The 15,273-nt window shown below is 42.1% G+C and overlaps 1 protein-coding gene across 2 annotated transcripts in view; it reads right to left on the reverse strand.

Moving 5' to 3' along the window:
• The window catches only part of KIAA0319L (KIAA0319 like), a 164,664-nt gene that overhangs the window by 66,061 nt on the left and 83,330 nt on the right, over nt 1-15,273 (reverse strand). For both annotated transcript variants that reach the window (XM_075336020.1, XM_075336021.1), the window contains exon 6: nt 7,841-7,942. In XM_075336020.1, the coding sequence (XP_075192135.1) occupies nt 7,841-7,942 (102 nt within the window). The remainder of the gene's footprint in view (nt 1-7,840; nt 7,943-15,273) is intronic.

The following is a 15,273-nucleotide window of genomic DNA, read 5'->3' on the forward strand; positions in this document are numbered from 1 at the left end:
ATTAATAAAAAACATTATGATTATACTTACCGGTCCCGCGATTCGTCCTGCACACTGTCTCCCGGCCACTTCTGCTTCTGGGTCCGATCATCAACTTCCTTTGGTATCCACTGCACTGCTCGTCACTTGCCAATTTTTTTTCTCTGTGCTGTTGTTTTATTTTACTGGTCAAATAACAGACACTGTCACAGAGTGGGCGTCTGTGATTGGATGCTGGAGTAACCTGAAACCAGCCCATACATTCTAGCATCTAGAATATATGGGCAGATTCCAGGTTACTCCAACAGCCAATCCCAGATGCCCATTCTGCGTGACAGTGTCTGAGATTGGCTATTGGGTCCCTCACACATATAGTAGTGTAAAAATAAATAAATAATTTAAAAAAATGACATAGCACTCCGTGGTATTTTTGATTCTTAGTGCAGATAAAGCGGACAGCTACGGGATGCCACTGCCATCTGCCTGTCAATCAAAATACAGGGAAGCCCATTCATTTTTTTCTTAATTATTTAAAAAAGTAATTAAAAAAAATGCGTGGACTCCCACCGTATTTTGATCGCTAGTCAGGTAAAACCAGGCAGCTGGGGGCTGGGATTCTCCACAGCTCCTTGGAAATGGTGCATTGTTTCTTAGCGCCATTTCCAGGCGCTTTACCCAGCTCGTTCAGTGGCTCTGATGGTTGTGGCACGCTGGATAATAAAGGGGTTAATACCAGCTTTGTATTTTCAGCTGGTACTAAGCCCGAAATTCATGGTGTTACGCCAAATTAGACATGGCCACGATGAATTTCTAGTAAACAGTAAAAAGAAAATCACAAGACATAGAAATTTTTTTTTTTATTAGCCATAAAACAAAAAAACATTTGGAGACTCCATCTTTATTATAAAAAAAAATACTTTGTCCAACGTAGTACACAGAGAGACCAATGTCAGCTCTGCTTCATCGCTCTGAAGAGACAAGTGTCTCTACAGAGTGAGAAGCAGGCTGACACTGAGGGTATGATTCCACTTGGGAATGACTCCTGCGAGTCTCGCATCAGTATCATCCAGCATGTCGCACACTCTCCTGATATGAGCGCCTCAGCTGCATGGAAATACATGAAGCTGACCCGCTTCTGTAAGGAAAGTGTGCGCCGTTCCCGGTGATACCGATGCGAGACTCGCACAGTGACAGTCAAAGTTCAATTGAGTCCATAGCTCATGGACTCGGGTGAACCCTGACGTCACCTCGAACACAGCTGAAAACAGCCGAAGACTGCCATGTGAAAAGCAGTGCAGTGAATACGCCCAGAAGTTAATGATCGGACCTGGAAGCAGAAGTGGCCGGGAGACAGTGGCTGAGTGGGTCTGCAGGAGGCATCGCGGGAGCGGTAAGTATAATGACAATTTTTATTATTTACTATATTCTTTATTTCACAGACTCCCATGTCCCATTCCACAACGGTAAAGTCCAAGTTCGGGGTTCGGACGCAAGTTTGCGTTATCTCAGAACCCGAACTTTACAAAAAGTTCGGGCAAGTGTCTCGAACACGAACATTGGGGGGTTCGCCCATCACTATTCAGCTGCCCATCAGGAATGGCCACAATTATATATGAAGCCTGAAGAGGAGTGAAACCCGTGGAAAATTCAGGATACGTCATATACTGGTCAGAAATTACATTCCTCATGTGCATAGGGACTCCTTCTGAAAAGTCACCTGAAATGACAAGTAAGCTTCACTTCAAGGTTGCTCTTTGTGTTCATCTATGAATGGTAATATCTTAAAATGGTTATCCAGCCATGGGGTATAAGTCTGCAGTTACTATAGGTCACTGCATACTTGGAAATCCTCACAGCACACACGCCGTCAGGATTCTCCAGTGCTGGCGCCTGTAGTTGGTGGGTGTGTGACCGAAAGTATGTGATTTCCATACATGCAGTCATACGCTGACTAGACATGCGTGGGCTCACTCAATACAAGTGCCTTGAGCAAGGTGGAATACGTCTAGTTGGAATGTAGCTGGGAAGTATGCAAATTGCATGCTAGTAGTCACATGACTGCCCTCTCCCAGCAGTGGAGAATTCTGACAGCATGCATGCTGTGAGAATTCACAAGTCTGCAGTCACATAGTGACAGGAGACTTGTATCCAAAGGCTGGACAACCCCTTTAAGGAGCTCTGACAATGTTGCTTGCCTATATATGTGAATTTACTCCATATAGCCAAGCAGATAAGCATACAATGACACCAGTCAAGTGCACTAATGGGATTATTACATATAACTGTAATTAGAATTTTGATAATCTCTACATTTAAAGTTTATCCCACTCCATAGAATGAAATTGTAATAAATATTTTACCACAAAATACAATCCTAGATGGCACACCAGTACAATTTCTAAATTCCTGGCCTCAGATAAAACAGGCGTCGGTCAGTGGTCAGTAGAAGGCGAGGACAGTACAGTTACTGTATTCAGTTCCCTAATGCAGTATACTGCTTGTTACACATACTACTGTCATAGTGCTAGTTTTTAGTACTGGTCATGGAGCTAGACAAAGTTATGATTTAAAGGGTTTGTCTATCTTTGGCTGCAGAAAGAGTGAACTTCAGTACAGTCGGTGAGCTGTCTGATGGTCCAAAATGAGACCCATTTGTTTTTGTTTTTTTAGCTGATTTTCAGCTGATTTATAACCACAGACCAAATCGAACTTGAATGTGCAAAGGAAACAAAGAACCTGTAAAAGCCAAAGAGTACAACATTTTTAATGCAAGTTAATTAAAAATGAATAGTGCCCCGGAGTGGACAACCCTGGTTCAGTGAGAGCTGCCCAACCAAGGGGTCTGATGTCAGATATTTGTGGGATGCTGGGTTCTTCACCAGGGACCACTCAGGTTAAGCCCTCTTTTATAGTTAAAGGGGAATCTTTTTTAAGGAGGAAATTGACACCGCAGATCTGGCAGATAGTCTGGAAAAGGGCAGTCAAAACATCCATTTGCACATTATTAAGAGATTCAATATAAAATCCTAATGTCCTGATATCATACACCAGATCTCTTGCATAAACTTAACCCCCTGTTTCTATGTTCATGGACTCATGTTCTATGTTCTCCTTGATCCACAAGGGGCTATACATGGAGATCCCCTAGATCCTTTGATTTAAATTCTTAATGTTCCATTAAAGGGAATCTATAAAAACTCCTCTGAACTGTTCCTTCATATTAACCCCTTCACCCCTGAGGCAATTTTCCGTTTTTCATTTTTTCTTACCCTTCATCAGAGAACTGTAACTTTTTCACTTTTACGTTAATATTGCCATATGAGGGCTTATTTTTGTGGGACTAGTTGTACTTTTGAATGAAACTATTAGTTCTACCATATAGTGTACTGGAAAACAGGGAGAAAATTCCAAATACAGTAAAAAAAAAAAAAAAAAGTGAGATTCCACAATGGTTTTTTTTTTTTTTTTATTCACCGTGTTCACTACATGGTGACACTGACATGTCAGTATGATGCCTCAGGTCCGTACGAGTTCATAGACACCAAACATGTGTACTTTTAAATAAAGGGTGAAAGAAAATTAGAAGTTTGCCCAAAATAGAATCGCGCTTTTGTCGCCAGAGCATTTCAGAGAAAGGTATACCTGGCTGCAGTTGTGCAGCGTGCCCGTGGTTTGGGCAGCACACATCGCCTGACATGTTCACTTTCAATCCAACCACATCACTGCATTAGACTTTGTTTCTTTTTATTATGACTGTTATATTTGATTTGTAGCTTATGCTTAAGTGTGCATTTACATAGAGATTTTAAGACACAATTTACTTATATGCATTGGGGATTAAACAAAAGCCCCAAGCCATATTCAGCTGTTTTATCACTGTGAATTTCTCATACGAGTAGTTCTTTCAAGATTGATGCATGCACTGAGTGAGCATTTATATGAAGGAATTAGTAAGAACAGCTGTTGGTCGGCAGCTATTGAAACCTCACGGACAGCTTTAAAGGGTAATGCTTTAGAGAACAGCATGTCTAGATCTGCCTCTTTCTTCTCTATCCTCCCTCCCCTCTCCATATCTAATTCTCATTCACTTTAATCTCATGATCATTAATGGTCCGGGAAGTCGGACTTCAACCAGATCAGAATGATATGACATAATCGAGCTGTATGACATCACTTCTATGATATGAGTAACCTTAATAGAAGATATCTATATATATATAATTGCCTTATTCTGTCTGTCTTGCTCCCAATTAACATCATTACAGTGACAACCGTCGCCTACGTGTGCAAAGAGCCAGTGCTAAGCGGTGTACGCTGGTAACCAAGGTAAATATCGGGTAACTAAGTAAAGCGCTTTGCTTAGTTAGACGATATCTACCCTGGCTACGTGTGCAAGGAGCCAGCGCTAAGCAGTGTACGCTGGTAACCAAGGTAAATATCGGTTAACCAAGCAAAGTGCTTTGCTTAGTTACCCGATATTCACCCTGGCTACGTGTGCAAGGAGCCAACCTGAACAGCCCAAACTACGGGCCGACTGGACGACGCCCGACACTTTTCCCCGCATCCACACAGAGCCCCGACTCCCCAGTGAGTGCTGCACCCCCGGGAGCCCACACCGGCAACCCAGCCGACACATACCCCTCGCCTCCGCAAGCCGCACACATTACCCCGCTCGGCTCCACCACCCTCCACACTCCGCATGTATACACTGAACGAACACACACACACGAGTAGTCACCTGTCCCCAGCCATGCAGTCCCCGCCACGGATGTCCTCAGCGCCATGGCCCCGCTCGGCTAAACCTCCCCCCCCCCCCCAACACACACATTACCCCGCAGGATGGGGGCACATGTCAGAATGGTGGCTGCACCACGATGGGGGCACATACCAGCATTGTGCCACATCACAGCATCAGCATATTTTTACTTAACTTTACACTGTTCATGGCCTTCTTCATTACAAGTCAACAACATCATTAAACATTAGACTCATCTATTAAAACTGTTCCTTCCTGTTCCTAATTTTAAAACCAATAAACAATAAGAATACTAAATTAAACCTAACCCATCCAGTCCATTCATTACCTTATTATTCAATCTGCTAACCTACATATACATTCTAGACTATCCGATATGTTAGAATCAGGCCACCTTCTAGTTACATCATAAGTGGAGCAATAAGGGCAAAATGACTATGCTATAAACTCATCCAGCAAAGTCAAGTGACCTTCTGCTGAAGACTTCATCAGTCCATAAAGAGAACCTATTAAAAGCGTAATCAATTTCTTACCCTGATACCCTGCACCTCTCAGTTTCCTGAAATTTGGCCTCCTCGTCCCTGGCCTTTAAGAAGCACAATAGCTGGTGCGTGCGCTCAGGCTGAAGGGCCCCTGTCTCCACCATCTTCGTATTTCTCTAGTTCATCTATAGGCTGAGCTTCAAAGGAGACTGTGATTTCTATTATATACTGCAACACATTAGTACTGCATTATATGGTATAAGGCTAAGCGATCAAATGATCACAGGAAAAATAAGTCCTCATATGGCTAGATCTACAGTAAAATAAAATAGTTATGTCAAACAGAAGAGGGAAAATCTAAAGTACAGAAATGAAAAATCATCTAGTTGAGAAGAGGTTAACATTGTGCGGCAAAAAATCCATGGAAATCCCTGTTTATTCAACTATGTGCCATTCACTACTGCACAAGAGCAGATTTTCTTACTAAACATGGTGGTAGAATGTGTGAACACCCACAATGATATAGGAAATTGTCTGCGAGGGGAAGATAAAGCTGGGGAGGTTTTACTCTAGTGCGATGACACAAACCTGCACTACTAACCACCGAGACATGGGAAAAAGAGCACGTTGTGCAAGCAGTGATCATCTGAGTCACTTTCACAGAGGTAGCTTTCATCTGTATATTCCCGTAGAACTAGTTTAGCCAGTAAAGTATAAAGAGTATGTTGTGCAAATAAACATATAGTAGATGTAACTATTAAACTTGTAGAAGTGGAGATAGGCAAGATAACAAGCAATAAGAGCTCATTCACAACGGGGCCAATTTCCATTTTTGTGTGATCGTTATTTTTCCCCTTCTTCTCAGAGCCATAACTTTTTTTTATTTTTGGGCAGCACAATGGCTCAGTGGTTAGCACTGTTGCTTTGCAGCACTGGGGTCCTGGGTTCAAATCCCACTAGGGACAACATCTGCAAGGAGGTTTGTATGTCTTCCCTGTGTTTGAGTGGGTTTCCTCTCAGTTCTCCGGTTTCTGCCCAAACTCCAATGACATACCGATAGGGTTATTTACATTGTGAGCCCCAATGGGGACAGTGATCACATCTGTAAATAAAGTGCTGTGGAACTAATAGCGCTATATAAGCGAGTAAAATAAATAAATACATTTATGTGTAGAGTTTATAAATGGAGACAAGTGGATACAATCCACCGTACCAATGGTTCAGTGATGCACAAAAGACAAGCAATTTATTGGGTCAACGCATTTCAAAACCAACTGATTTCTTTATCACGACAAACCACATTCAAATGTATCCTCTTGTCTCCATTTATGAACCATTCATTTTACTAAATAGCATCCTGCAAAAAAGGGAAAAAATTCCAAATGGGGAGAAATTGAGAAAAACAATTCTGACACTGTTTCTTGGGAATTGTTTTTACGGTGTACATCAGTTCAATTACGTCAAAACCAAACATGTCCAGTTTTTTCATTATTTTAGTTGTAAAAAAAAAAAAAAATCAAACATTTGGGAAAAAACTGGGGAGTTGTCGCCATTTTCCAAGACACGTAATGTTTTAATTTTTGGGTTGCTGGAGCTGTGTTTTTACTGATACCCTTTTGGGATAGATCAGATGTTTTGCTCTCTTGTTACAGCATTTTTTACAGCGGCCAAAATAATTATTATTTTGTGTTTTCTGGTTGGGTTAATTACGTTTATATTTTGGTAGATAAAACGTTTGTGAAAGCAGCAATACCATGTGTATTATTTTATTCTTTACTTTTAATGAGGCAATAGGAGGGAGATTTAAACTTTTATTTGTTTTCAGATTTGTTTAAAAACTTTTTTTCTACCTTTTACTGATCTTGATAGTCCCCTTAGGGGACTTGAAAAGGCAATCATCTGATCGCTTGTGCGATGTACAGCAATACCATAGCATTGTTGCATATAGTGAAAATCACAGTCTCCTTTGAAGTCTGACCCACCACTTGGCATTCAAAGGAGCAATGACATGTACGGAGGTCTTCAAAAGACCCATGCTTTTGCAGCAACTAATCAGCAACCCATCAGCAACCCACGATTACGTCACAAGTGCGACAATGGGTCCTTACAACAGTGTGCCCCCCATGTTGGAGTGTTAAATCCCACTGTCAGAGTTTGACAGGAGGATTTAACACGCTTATAGACTCTAAACGTTAGGCTGCCTATGGTAAATATAGTGTTGCATGTTCATGCGGTTTCATTCTCTATATGGTACTGAAAAAGAAGCAGACACTTCATCTACTGTGAGACAATGGGCAAAAAAATAAAATCATGACGGATTTGCCACCATGAATCTGACTTATCTATCATTGAATCTGTAATCATAGAGGCCTTGATGGTAATGTAGACAGCGTTATCAGAACGAAAACCAGAAGAAATAGTCCATTGTAATTAGGTTACATTCAGTGATATATTATGTTACATTCAGGAATGCAGGATTATCAAGGCTGAAGAGTAGCCATTTACCATTCATACCCCGAACACAGAAATGGAAGAGGACAAGTGATACAATTTAGTGACACTATGGCAAATGATAAAGGTCACACCCGATATGTGCAGAAAGCATGTGAATATATGCAATTACCTTCAGGAGATTCAGGAAGGACAAAAGCATTCAGCTGAACTGCATTTTTTGGTAATGTAACCTCCACACTATCTCCAGCAGATACCACAAGCTTGTTGGTTACTAGAAGAAAAATCAAACCACAAAAATACATTTAGTTGGTATAATATATAATAGTGGACTGTGCAGAATACCAACACATCAGAAGGCATATTGAAATATGGTCGTTCTGTTGGAGGAGAAATGTATAAAACCTGAATGTTGGGGAGTATATGACATCATCTTATACCCCCGGGTCCAGGAAAATTCAAAAATCACACGGGTAAAGTCTTTGATTTTAAGACCAACACAGATCTCCAAAAGTAAAGTCCCTAAAGAATAACCAAAATAAGAAAGAGGCAGATTTTTCTGAAAAGATATATTAGACACTTTCATATTTTCATATGTGCTATAGATTAATGAAATAAAAAGTAACCTGGCCCAACACGTGTCGCTAGTACAGCTTCATCAGGGGCAGTGGGTGGCCCCTGATGAAGCTGCACTAGCGACACGTGTCGGGCCAGGTTTCTTTGAGCCTCCTGTATTATTAGAGATTAGTACTATGGCAAAACTTCTGTTTTTCTCATATTAATGAATTTTGCTGTTTTGACCACTAGGTCACTGGGGTTATACTGACCTAAGTAATTGTTTGGTCTCTCATGTGTTTCTAAACCGCTTATGTGTGGAGATCCATGATAAAATCTCTGGAATATTTATTGCCTCCTGTATTATTAAATAGAGATTGCCACTATGGCAAAACTTCTGTTTTTCTCACATTAAGGCTACTTTCACACATCCGGTTTGAGCCCTGCGGCTCAATCCGGCTGTGAAAACTATGCAACGGATGTGGCAAAAACACCGCATCCTTTGCATAAGTTTTTACATGCGGCCCGTCCGGTTTTTTCCGGTTGCGGCATGCTACTGAGCATGCGCAGTGGAAAAAACCGCATGCGGCGACCGGATGCGTTTTTTTCCGCATCGCGCCGCATCCGGCCTCCATAGATATGCATTGAAAAATGCGCCGCAGCGGCCGGATGCGGCGCGATGCGGTGTTTTTTGCCGGAGCAAAAAACATTGCAGGGAACGTTCGATCCGGCCGCGGCATCGGCTAAATCTGCCGCATGCGGCCAAAACCGGACCGAACGCAAGCCCCTGCGGCACAATACGGCACTAATGTAAGTCTATGCAAAATACAAAAGCCGGTTGCGGTTTTTCTGCAGAACGCCGTATTGTGCCGCAGAGCAAAAATCCGGATGTGTGAAAGTAGCCTACGGATGCTTTCACACATCCGGTTTTTGCTGAGCGGCACAATACGGCGCTTTGCAGAAAAAACGCAACCTTTTTTTTTGCCGCCGGTTGCGTTTTTTCCGCATAGACTTGCATTAGCGCCGTATTGTGCCACATGGCCTTGCGTTGTGTCCGTTTTTTGCCGGATGCGGCATATTTAGCCCATGCGGCGGCCGGATGGATTGTTGCCTGGCACGTTTTTTTGTGCGGTGAAAAAAACGCATTTACAATGATGCAAGCCTATGGACGCCGGATGCGGCGTCCTGCAGTAAAAAACGCATCCGGCCGCCAAATGCGTTTTTTTGAACTGCGCATGCTTAGTATCAAGCCGCATCCATCAAAAACCGGACGGGCCGCATGGAAAAACTTATGCAACGGATCCGATTTTTTCGCCGCATCCATTGCATAGGTTTTTGAGCTGGATTGCAAAAAAACTGATGTGTGAAAGCAGCCTAAGGGGATGTGCGCACGTGTGCGTATTGCATGCAGTTACGCTGTATTCTGCACCGCAGCGTAACTGCATGCATCCTGCGTCCCCTGCACAATCTATGGAGATTGTGCAGAAGCCGTGCGCACGTGGCCTATTAGAACGCAGCGATTCGGCTGCTGCCCGAATCGCTGCATTCTAAGAAGTGACATGTCACTTCTTCCGTGCGGTTTGCATGCTGTCTATAGGGAGAGGCAGCATGCAGAGCGCACGTTCTCTGCCGGCACCATGCGCTTCAGAACGGAGCTTTTCAGCTGCGCTCTGAAGCGCACCTTTTAGGTGCGGTGCAGAGCGCACACGTGCGCACATAGCCTAAATGGATTTTGCTGTTTTGACCACAAAGTTACTCGGTTATACTGACCTAAGTAATTGTTTGGTCTCTCATGTGTTTCTAAACAGCTTATTTGTGGATATTCATGATAAAATCTCTGGAATATTTATTATTATATAAATAGGAGGACTTTAGTTTGAAATGGCTTTTGTATATTTTTGCTGGTTTTTTTTAAATGTATGTTTTCTATGTTTTTTGTATGTGTTTTTAAAATTTATACACAAAACTGGTATTATATTTTCAAAAAATATTTGCGTGAGTGCCATTTCTGGTCAAGCGCTTTTCTTCTAAATTCATTTATAATTTTGCTTGACATATGTGCACCCACCTTATATTGTAATCAATATTCTGGTTGTGCATTCTAAACTCTTTTCTTATGTACTAATCATGGTTTTGGCACTGCATTCATATATAGACAATGGTTCTGACGCTGCATTTACATACTGCCGGTGGCTCTGGCACTGCATTCATGTACTGACAGTGGTTCTGCCATTGCATTCATGTACCAATGGTGGTACTGGTGCTACATTCATGTACCAACCGTGGTTCTGGCACTGTATTCATGTACAGATGGTTGTTCTTGCGCTACATTTATGCACTGACATTGGTTTAGGCACTGCCTCCATGTGCTTATGTGGTTCTGATTTTGTACACATGTAGCTATCCAAAACTTATTTCATCGCTATGTTAAAAACTTACAAATCCTCAAAACTTTTTTTTTTTTAAGAGTTTTGAGATTATGAGGAGGATTCTGCTACATAAACTCAGTGTAACGTAATGTATGTTCACACTTATTTTCTGGAGCAGAAACTGAGCATAATCTCCCCAAGTCCTCCTGATAAGCTTGATTCCAGTGAAGAATTAATGTACTGATGGTGGTTCTGTTGATGTATTCATATAAGTATCCCTTTAATTTTTTTGCAGCTCTTGGGATTGGTTCAGAATGGGAATGCGGCCATTGGATCAAAAGATGTTGTGCACCCCTGGTTTAAGTAATTAGTCACTGATTGGAATTATACTTCACCAGGCCATGCATGCATATTTATGGTGAGGTTAGGGAATAGTAAAAATAAGAGGTTAATAACAGGCCATGGCTGCCACTAAGCCCTAGATTAATAATGGGACGTGTCTATGAGACCCCCCCATTACTAATCTGTAAGTGAAAAGAAATAAACACAAACACTCCAAAAAATCCTTTATTTGAAATAAAATACAAAATCACCCTCTTTCACCAATTTATCAACCCCCAAAACACCCAGGTCCGAAGTAATCCACACAAGGTCCCATGACGATTCCAGCTCTGCTACCTCTGAAGGCATAGTGTGCTGCCATAGAACAATGACCGCCCGCTGTGGGATTCAGGCAGAGACTGACTCGTGTGATCAGCAATGATATCACTCAGGTTATTTGTGGTCACAGCTGTAGGTTCCTATGGTACCCCACCTGTGACTACAGGCAACTTGACCTCAGTAAACTCACCGAGTTCACAGACTTGCATGTCCTGGAAGAAAACTGCAATTTTTTGCCAAGAGCTGCAGATTTTAGCTGAAATTTTTACAGCATATTCCTGCACCCAATCTACAGCTCCTGGCAAAAAACCCCAAACTTTTTTGCCAGGAAATGTAGATTGGGTGCAAGAATATTGGGTAAAACCTTCAGCACCAAATCTGCATCTCTTAGCAAAAAGAAAGTAGTTTTCTGTCAGGATATGCAAGACTGAACTCAGACGAGAGGTCACAGAGTTTACTGAGGTAACCTGCGATCACAGGTGGAGGACCATGGGAATCTCCAGCTCTGACCACAAATAACTTGAGTGATGTCACCGCTCATCGTGAGACTCCGTATCTGCCTGAAGCTCACAGCGGGAGGTCATATTCTATGGCCACCCCGTTACTTCAGAAGTAGCATAGCTGAAATCATCGTGGGACCTTGTGTGGATTACGTCAGACTTGGGTGTTACTAATCTAGGGCTTAGTTGCAGCTGTGGGCTGTTATTAACCTCTTATTACCCCGATTGCCACCACACCAGGGCAATCAAGAAGAGACGGGTAAAGTTCCGGGATTGTCGTATTTAATAGATGCGACAATCCAGGGTGGCTGCAGGCTGCTATTTTTAGGCTGGTGGGTCCAATAACCATGGGTCTCCTCAGCCTGAGAATACCAGCCCCCAGCTGTTGGCTTTATTATGGCTGGGTATCAAAATTGATGGGGAACTTCACGCTGTTTTTTAAAATTATTTAAGTAAAAAAAAAACCCACTTGCAGTTCCTCTTATTTTGATACAAAGCCAGGATAAGAGCATGGTTGGGGGCGGCGGCCTGTAGCCGTATCCTTTATCTGTGCTATCATAATATGGGGGGGACCCTATGCCATTTTGTTTTTTTAGTTTTACACCACGATAGGGACCCCCAGACAGGGTCTGTGATTGGTTAAAGCCCGACATTGATACTCAGGCTGGGGGTATGTCTGCAAGCAATCACAGACACGGTGACTGACTGTGGGCGGGGTAAGCAGTGAATATGGATGAGCAATAATGAGTGGCCCCAGAAACAGAGTGAGCGGCCGTGGGAGCAGTTATAGCAGCGCTGGAGGCTCGGTAAGTATAGCACGCTTGCTCCAATCACCCTATCCCTTCTACAACCATCTTTAAGAGCCATATTCTAGCCCCCATAAGCTTATATGGGGACCGGCGTCCGGCCACATATCCAACATCAATTACAGGCCGGAGGTTTTTTTTTTTTTTAAAATCCGGTTAGACCGACTGATCCCGGTTATCTGCAGATCCACCTATCACTTATCTTAACAGCTCACATATTATGAAAAATGTTGATTTCAAAGTATAATTTTATGCAACTTTCTATGATTTACATGCCCATATAGACGGAGAAGGTGGGTCGGCAGTTAAACTCCATTTTTTTAGCTATTGAGTGAACTCTGCCTAATAATAAGGTTACAGGATAGATTTCTCCTCCATAAGGGAGTAGAGGCAGCTGACATTTAACTAAGGACATGAAAACCCTTTCAGCAAAGGCCACCTAAAGCACTATGGGAAGAAGATTATTAAAGTTTAATATAACCTTTCAGAAAGCACTTTACCTTGACCGTTTTTTACTGGCAAACACTAAAGATCTTACAGCAATCAGAAAACACCAAGTTAGCTCACTTTTACTAAATGTAAGTATGTGCAATACTACAAGCTATGCTAAATCCATTTAATCAGAATCCTCAACGCAGGTCAATCGATGCAAGGAAATATCCACCATGTATAACAGAACTTAGCTGGCACTGAATGACACTGGATTTTCTGCTCTGTGTGCATTTACCCTAAATTTTATGGCTGATCAGTGTAAAGTAAGTTAGAAATCAGTTCAAATGGATTTGGAACACCTTTAATTAATTCTGGAATCTCAAGGGAAAATAAATAGGGTATGGAAGGAAGGAAATACAAAGGGAACGCTTGAAAAATATATTACAAATTGCCTACCTTTTCCATTTTTTTAATTTGTGGTTTGGCAAAAGAATGCTTTGTTTCAACATTGTCAAGAGTCTTTTCTGCCGAGGACAATGATTTACAGTACACCGGGGAGATAAGACAATACAAGTAGATCCTGAATGGTAATTATTGGCTGCAGGGGTGCCTTCTGGCCTGGGATATGGGGGGCAATGATTTCCTAGGATGGCTGGAACAAACAACTGCTCCATTTCAAACGCTAACACAGTCCCATCTGCAACAAAGCTGGCTGTAGAGGAACACCCGCTAGACACATTGTTATAGCTAAGCCCCAGTGGATTTATACCTTAAGATGCAGTATTTTCTAATTACTGATTCTGCTTTTTCTAACTGAATTCTATAATGAGGCAGGTCATGTGCTAATGTATGCACTGCCATGGTTGATACTAAAGATATCATTAATACAATGGCTTTCTACTTTTTGAAACTCAACACATACACTTATTTTTTAATATTGTCTTGTGAAGCTAAGTTACCACCTATCCAAGGGATCGGTGACACCTTACAGATTGTTAGGGGTCCGAATACCAGCACCTGAATGGGGGTACTTTTATTCCCATTAGAATGAAGTGGCAGTGTACTCCTTAATGAGACCACCAGAGATAGCTCTGCTCTGTGTTGTGGCTGTGTGCATGATCACTCACAGCTCCATCCACTTGAGAGTCTTCAAAGCCCTGGTTCTCTGGGTCGGTGGGGGTTCCAGCAATCAAATCCCCAGTGATCAGGAAGGGATCCCCTATCACATGAACAGTGGACAACTTCCAAACTTAAGAGAACTCTTTTTTGAACATACTGGAAGTTACAGGTTAATGCAATACAATTTTACATTTGACGAGCAAAAGGGTAACAATGCTTTAAACATTTGACTTTCAGGCTCTACATCACAGTATCCACTAGGGCTTTGAGCGTGAGACCACCTTCGTGTTATAGACAATCATCTTGGCTATCTCATATATAAATTTGACTTGCAACTATTTAGCATATGATTAGTTGTGCAGATTCTTGTCCTGTCACTGCATTGTTACTGTTTTACTCTTTATTATCTTGTTAGCAATATATACATCCACCTTTTGGCTTTCATCACTTCCTGAATCCTTTTGCGTATGCTCTCCATCAGATTCAAGTGTGTCCAGGTTAAAATCTCATCCCAAGTCTCAGCTACACGTTCCCATACTGGTTGATTCACTTTGGTATGTATATAGCTTTTTCTACAACTCTACCCACAAGTTTTCAATTGGGTTGAGGTCTGGGGACTTGGGGGCCAATCCAGCAGCTCTACTTCATTGTCATTGAACCATTTCTCCACCAATCTTAACGTTTGCTTCGAGTCGTTATTTTCCCGAAACACTATGTTGTCCTTTTCATACCCAGAGTTCTCGAGTGTATGAAGTAAGTCGTCTTGTAGGACACTCTCATATAGAATAGCATTGAAAGCACCATCAATCCTGGTCAAGTATTCAATGCTTTTGGCTGTGAAACAACATCAGGCTTCTACCACCAAACTTGACAGTTAAAAGACGGTTTGGCCGTTTGTTCGGCAGGCAGATATTCTCTCAACTTTTACATAAACGAAGTGCTCGCTCTGCCGAGTGATCCAGTGGTTTCTACGAGACAGCCACTGCCATTTCTGGCAGTGCCTAATCTCTAGAAAACAAAGGATCAGCAGTCGAAAACTAGACTTGTCATATTCTTATCTTCCCCACAATCATCTGTAAAGCGCAACCATACACATTAGATGGTAGTCCAAACCTGCTGACATCAGCAGGTTGGGTCAATGTTAGTCAAATGTCTACAGGGTAC

Source organism: Anomaloglossus baeobatrachus, chromosome 2 (genome assembly GCF_048569485.1).
Source record: "Anomaloglossus baeobatrachus isolate aAnoBae1 chromosome 2, aAnoBae1.hap1, whole genome shotgun sequence".
Lineage (NCBI taxonomy): Eukaryota > Metazoa > Chordata > Amphibia > Anura > Aromobatidae > Anomaloglossus > Anomaloglossus baeobatrachus.